Source organism: Sinocyclocheilus grahami, unplaced genomic scaffold, assembly GCF_001515645.1.
Source record: "Sinocyclocheilus grahami isolate Dianchi unplaced genomic scaffold, SAMN03320097.WGS_v1.1 scaffold112.1, whole genome shotgun sequence".
Classification (NCBI taxonomy): Eukaryota; Metazoa; Chordata; class Actinopteri; order Cypriniformes; family Cyprinidae; genus Sinocyclocheilus; species Sinocyclocheilus grahami.
The window spans coordinates 1,659,923-1,667,216 of NW_015505291.1; the positions used below are offsets into that span (position 1 = coordinate 1,659,923).

Consider the following 7,294-nt stretch of genomic DNA (forward strand, 5'->3'; position numbering starts at 1 on the left):
AAAAGTGTTGCGTTTATAATTTTGTTCAGAGTATATATATATATAAAAAAGATATTAGTATCTGTTATTATTTTATTAATATCTCTTGGAATTGTACTTCTTCAAAATGCTTTATTGGCATGATTGGTTTGCATAGGAAGAAAGGGGGATTTTTTTTATATATATAATATAATATATAATTATTATATTATAGTTTGAGTTAAAAATAAATAAAATTTCTGTTATGGTTACTTCTGTTAAAGGGGTCATATGATGCGATTTCAATTTTTCCTTTCTCTTTGGAGTGTTACAAGCTGATTGTGCATAGATAAGATCCCAAATAATGATCTTAAAAAAAGCATCATATGACCCCTTTAATTGCGATCTCTTACAGTTTTTCGAAGTACTTTATTGGCATGTTTGCTTTGCATGTTGCCAAATAAGAAAAAGGAGAAAATAAAGATAGTGCTAGTAATTGAATTAAAATAAAATAAAACAAGATATTAATTTCTGTCTCTTACAATTTCAATTTTCAGATGGTTTCATTTGCATGACAGTTTAAATACAATAGAATACAATAGTTTCTCTCTTTTTCTCTCTCTCTCAAGGCTGGAGGAAGTACCACGAGCGTTTCCGTTGCATCCGTGTCTGCGCAGTCCCGATGAAGAGCTGCGTTTCCTGCGCTGCTGCGCCCGTCTGCTCATGCTGCGTCTGCTGCCTGCGCGGGACGCTCGTTCACGCAGTCTGCGCCTCTTACTGGTGGAGGTTGTCGCTACTAAAGGTGACTCACTGAACCTGGTGTACACTGTGTGATATTTTTCAGTCCTTATGATTTTTGCTTGTCAGTACAATGTGACAAAAAAGTGCAAAAAGTACTGTATATACAGTGGGTACGGAAAGTATTCAGACCCCCTTAGTATATATGTGTGTATATACTGTATGTATATATGTGTGTATATACTGTATGTATATATATATATGTGTATATACTGTATGTATATATATATATGTGTATATACTGTATGTATATATATATATGTGTATATACTGTATGTATATATATATGTGTATATACTGTATGTATATATATGTGTATATACTGTATGTATATATATGTGTATATACTGTATGTATATATATGTGTATATACTGTATGTATATATATGTGTATATACTGTATGTATATATATGTGTATATACTGTATGTATATATATGTGTATATACTGTATGTATATATATGTGTATATACTGTATGTATATATGTATATCTATATGTAAGATCTATATATATATATATTACAAAAATATTTTTATTTATTTCTCTTAGTACTTTTTATTAATTGTAGAATCCTGAAAAATGTATTACAGTTTTCACAAAAATGTTATGCAGCACAACTGTTTTCAGCATTGATAATAACAAGTTTCTGCTAAAAATTCAGCTTTGCCATCACATGAATACATTACATTTGAAAATATATTAAAATATATAAAATAATGTAACTTTCATCCGAAAAATAGCTATAGCCATAAAAGGGCTGACATAGTAGTAAGACACAAACAGTATTGTGATATTACCATCACTCTATAATAGGTGACAGAAGAAAGGATAATTTAATCTTATTACTTGTATTCAATGACATAAATTCTTATAAAATGCAAGAAAACTCACACAGATTAGCTTTTGTTCGTCATAATCTTCCCTTGATGCGTTTAGTGAAGATATTTCTTTAATACGGCTGAAAGCAGTACAAGACTTTGATAAGTAAAAGTAATTTGCTTTCATGAATCAAAATCAGATGCCGAGATTTGGTGCTCATGTTCTACACACTGATAAATCCCCCTCTCACAGAACAAAGCTTTCATTCACTGACAGTATCATAACTTGAGAATTAGATTTTGGGAAAATCTTTTTTTTGGCTCAAGCTTCAGTGTCTCAACTGATGTCTCTCTGCACAATTGGATTGGACGGAGCTGATTGTCTGTTCAGTGCTCATCTGTGTTCTTACAATGCTGCTCTTGTGCAGAACTGATGAAACTCATCTACTGCAGGTTTTTTTTTTTTAACAAATCATGAAATTGATTCCAGGATATTTTCGATGAGCACCAGATGTGTGATTGTAATCGTCTTTGATTTGCCATGAAATTACTAATTACATCTATTATAGGCGACTGACAGACAGGCTGCTGGAGAGAGATGGAGGTTGTAATGACTGCTGGTAGTTCATGTCAGTGTGATACAGAGAAATTATGGATTACCGCAGGATATTAAAGAATTTTAGGTGTTCAGAAATCTGCCATCACTTACACATTATGATTAAGTAATTTCCTTTACCCAAAATGTTATTCTTAAAGGAGTAGTTTTTCCAAAAATGAAAATTTGCTGTGAATTTACTCACCCGCAGGCCATCCAAGATGTAGATGAGTTTGTTTCTTCATCAGATTTGGAGAAATGTAGCATTACATCACTTGCTCACCAATGGATCCTCTTCAGTGAATGGGTGCCATCAGAATGAGAGTCCAAACAACTGATTAAAGCATCACACTAATCCTTAAGTAATCCACACCACTCCAGTCCATCAATTAACGTCTTGTAAAACAAAAAGCTGCATGTTTGTAAGAAACAAATCCACCAAAATGTTAACTTCAAACTGTTGATTCTGGCTTAAATATAAGTCCTCTATTCATAATATTGCTTTATCCAGTGAAAAAGCCGTCTAATCTGAATCTGAATCAGGAGAGAAATATGCACAGATTAAGCACAGTTCACAAGCGAAAACATTGTAAAACAGTTCTAAACAAATAAACTACCAGTCAAAAGTTTTTGAACAGTAAGATTTTTAATGTTTTTTTAAAGAATTCTCTTCTGCTCAGCAAGCCTGCGTTTATTTGATCCAAAATACAGCTAAATTAATACTTTCATTTAGCAAGGATGTTTTAAATTGATCAAAGGTGATGATAAAGACATTTATAATGTAACAAACGATTTCTTTTTCAGATAAATGCTGTTTTTCTGAACTTTCTATTCATCAAAGAAACCTGAAAACATTCTATTCAGCTGTTTTCTACATAATAGTAATAATAAATGTTTTTTTTGAGCAGCAAATCAGAATGATCATGTGGCTGGAGTAATGATGCTAAAATTCAGCCATTTTAAAAATATATTCAAATAGAAATTTTTAATTGTAAAAATATTTTACAATAATACTATTTTTGCTGCACTTTGGATCAAAAAAATGCAGGCTTTGAGAGCAGAAGAGACTTCTTTAAAAACATAAAAAATCTTACCGTTCAAAAACGTTTGTCTGGTAGTGTATGTCGGTTTATTTTACAACAGGACAACAGGGGATGGACTTTTTCACTGGAGGAAGTGATATTATAGATTCTAGGCTTGTATTTTATGGCTCAAAGTGACAGTTTAAACTTAAACACCTTAATATTGTATTTGTATCATACAAACACGCAACTTTTCGCTTCACAATTTAACAGAATCGATGGACTGGAGTGGTGTGGATTTCTTGAGGATTATTGTGATGTTTTTATCAGCTGTTTGGACTCTCATTCTGATGGCACCCATTCACTGTAGTGGATCCATTCGTGAGCAAGTGATGTAATGCTACATTTCTCTAAATCTGTTCCCATGAAGAAACTGATTCATCTACATCTTGGATGGCCTGATGAGGAGTACATTTTAAGCAGATTTCAATTTTTTGGGTGAACTATTCCTTTAAACTTTTAACTAGGAAAGTGGGAATTTCCAACTTTCTACTTAAAGCAATAATGGAGCATAGCACTAGGTTTTGGGTTTGATTCCCAGGGAATGATCGAACTGATAAAATGTATACCTTGATTGCACTTTGGATGATAAAGTGTCTGCTGAATTCATTATAAAACCTGTATAAATAGCATTGTTTATCCTCCAAAATGTAGTTGACCAGAGACATCTTTGTTGACAATCTGATACCTGCAAAGCTAACGGTTTCATCGTCACAAGAACATACTAAAACTGCACTTGAAAAGATTGATTCAGGATGCAGCTGCTCTTGTCTCCTCTGGTCTGGGGTTATATTGGAGGAAGCGTTTGCATCTGTTGTCTCAGACTGGCAGGTTGCCACCCGTTTTTTTCAGGGCGAGACGTCATCCGCCAGCTCTGTCTGGCAGTAATGAGTCACTGCCTCGTGCACCGTCTGCTGTGTCTCAGCGTTCCTCATCAGCGCTACGTCAACGAGCTCCTGAGGAGGTTTCATCATGATGAGTGACGGAGGAGAGATTGACTAAAGCGCAATGAGGTTTTGAGAAGAACAGTTTGATTTTAGTTGTGGACTGTTGAGTGTAACTCTGTTCCAAAACCAATTGTACACTGAAAATAATTTGTTGTACGATTTACTTTGAAACAGTTTTCACTCAGAAATTGCTAGTAAATTTTACAAATAATTACAAAGAAACGCACTGAATTAAACATTAAATTTCGAAGTTGAAAGACTGAAATAGTATTTTCTTGTAAAACAGACACCAGTAAACTTATAAAAAATTTTTTTTTTAACTGTGTTAGTGAGCTGCCGTGCTTTCTACAGTTTACATAAGCAACTACTCTCTTCGTCAGCATTTTAACTGAAAGAAAACTTTGATAAAAGATTGATTTGAAGTTCTGCATTGGCAGAATTTCCATATCTGACCTCAGTAGCACACTTTAAGAAGTGAAATGCATGGTAGAATTTGACTCAGAATTGATTTGTTCATACAGTTTATTGCAAATGAATTGATTCAGATGATTCAAATGAGTGTCTTTGCAGATGGCTGCATTTTCAAGAATCAGAATAAGTAATAAGAATAAGTACTTCATTTTGATTTTTGTTTAAATTGTTTGAGATTTACATTTAAATACTTAAAAATGTAATTTCTTTTTTTTGTGTGGAATATTTAGATGCACTGTTTTTTCTTGGTTATATTAATTGTAATGAATTTTATTTAAATTGTTTATTTTTTTGTTGTTGTATTTAGTCTAAATATGTATGTTCATGTAATGCTGTCACCCTAATTGAGATCTTTTGTGTTTGTAAAATAAATACAACTATTTGTTTTTCACTGTTTTTACATAATCAAATGCATGCTCTCATATGCTTTTTAATGAATCATTTGTTCATATAGTGCAACTGAACTGATTTTGATGATTCATCAGCTCATATGTGCAGATGACTGCGTTTTCACAAATCAGAATGATTTGTGATTTTTTAAAATTATTTCCTTCATTTTATTGTTTTAAATTTTCATAAAATTTTTTGTAAATATTTAATTTCATTTAATATTATCATTTCTTTTTTAAGTGAAATATTTTGATGCAGTTTTTTCTCAGTTATGTAAATTGTATTTAATATATATTTGTTTTTTAGTTGTTGTCTGAATATGTTCATATAATGCTATCACCCTAATTGAGATATTTTGCTTTTATGAAATGCTTTGATGGTAAACATTAATAATATAATTGGATAGATGTATATTTAGAAAACTTGTGCAGCTACTTTTTCTGAGTAACTTCATATGTAGCTACAATAATTACCTTTTTAAAAGGGTTGCTTGATTGTAGTTCAATTATGAGTAGCTTGTCGTTTGTGATGCATGGAAGGCAATAATAATTATGCTGCCTACCCTTTGGAACAGTCCTCATGTTGAGGTTGTCAGCTCACTGGGTTTAGCACAAAGCTTTTAACATGTTCTATCTCTTTCTCTTTGTAGTGTTAAAGCCATTGGTGGACGTGTTGAGCGATCCAGACTACATTAACCGCATGCTGCTAGCTCAGTTAGAGCACCGAGAGCAGGTGAACGAACATCATAAGAAAGCGTACACATATGCGCCGTCCTATGAGGAGTTCATCAAACTCATCAGCAGCAGCTCTGACATACAGTTCCTCAAACAGCTCAGGTACGAAAACATGCAGCAGCCCATCAGTGCCATATCATTCATTCTGCATTCATTTAGTGGTGCTTTCTGTTATTGCTTATATGTAGGCTTAGGGATTTGTAGGGCCCAATGAAATCTGTTTTATTTTTTCACAAATTGTGTTTTCCATTGTAATGGTTGAATTAAATCTTAATAATGAAAAAGGACCATTGTTTGAATTCATTAAACCTTTAATTTATTATGTTTTTTGCCCTACAAATTTTTTCTTTTATATATATATATATACACATACAGTATCTCACAAAGTGAGTACACCCCTCACTTTTCAGCAACCATTTTAGTATATCTTCTCAAGGGACAATACTATAGAAATGAAACTTTGATATATTTTAGAGTAGTCAATGTGCTGCTTGTATAGCAGTACAGATTTACTGTCCTCTGAAAATAACTCAACATACAGCCATTATTGTCAAAATAGCTGGCAACAAAAGTGAGTACACCCTAAGTGACAGCTGTATGTCATTTAACCATGCAAAGCCACATGTCCTATTCATCATGTTCATGTTTTTGTCTGCTTGACAGGACCATACAAATTTGTGTATCTTGTATTAGAGCAGTTAAAATTTGGTGCTTTGAGTACAATTCTCTCATACTAACCACTGGATGTTCAACATGGCACCTCATGGCAAAGAACACTCTGAGGATTTGAGAATTAGAATTGTTGCTCTCCACAAAGATGGCCTAGGCTATAAGAAAATCTGTAACACCCTGAACCTGAGTTGCAGTACAGTGGCCAGGGTCATACAGAGGTTTTCTAAGACGAGTTCCACTCGGAACAGGCCTCGCAAGGGTCGATCAAAGAAGTTGAGTCCTTGTGCTGTGCGTCAGGTACAGAAGCTGGCTTCAAAAAACAGACGCATGAGTGCTGCCAGCATTGCTTTAGAGGTTGCAGAAGCGGGAGGTCAACTTGTCAGTGCTCAAACCATGCGCCGCACACTGCAACAAGTCGGTTTGCATGGCTGTCATCCAAGAAGGAAGCCTCTTCTAAAGCTGGCTCACAAGAAAGCCCGCAAACAGTTTGCTGAAGACAACCTGTCCAAGAGCATGAATTACTGGAACCATGTCCTGTGGTCTGATGAGACTAAGATAAACTTGTTTGGCTCAGATGGTGTCCAGCATGTGTGGCGACGCCCTGGTGAGGAGTACCAAGGAAATTGTGTCTTGCCTACAGTCAAGCATGGTGGTGGTAGCATCATGGTCTGGGGCTGCATGAGTACTGCTGGTACTGGGGAGCTGCGGTTCATTGAGGGAAACATGGATTCCAGCATGTACTGTGACATTCTGAAGCAGAACATGAATCCCTCCCTTTAGAAACTGGGCCGAACGGCAGTTTTCCAACATGATAACGACCCCAAACA

At 34.4% G+C, this 7,294-nt stretch overlaps 1 protein-coding gene across 1 annotated transcript in view; it reads left to right on the forward strand.

Annotated features, from left to right (window-relative positions):
* The window catches only part of LOC107589137 (sorting nexin-25-like), a 77,384-nt gene that overhangs the window by 28,917 nt on the left and 41,173 nt on the right, over positions 1 to 7,294 (forward strand). The window contains exons 4-5 of the mRNA XM_016277488.1: positions 588 to 760; positions 5,711 to 5,897. Coding sequence (XP_016132974.1) covers positions 588 to 760; positions 5,711 to 5,897 — 360 coding nt within the window. The remainder of the gene's footprint in view (positions 1 to 587; positions 761 to 5,710; positions 5,898 to 7,294) is intronic.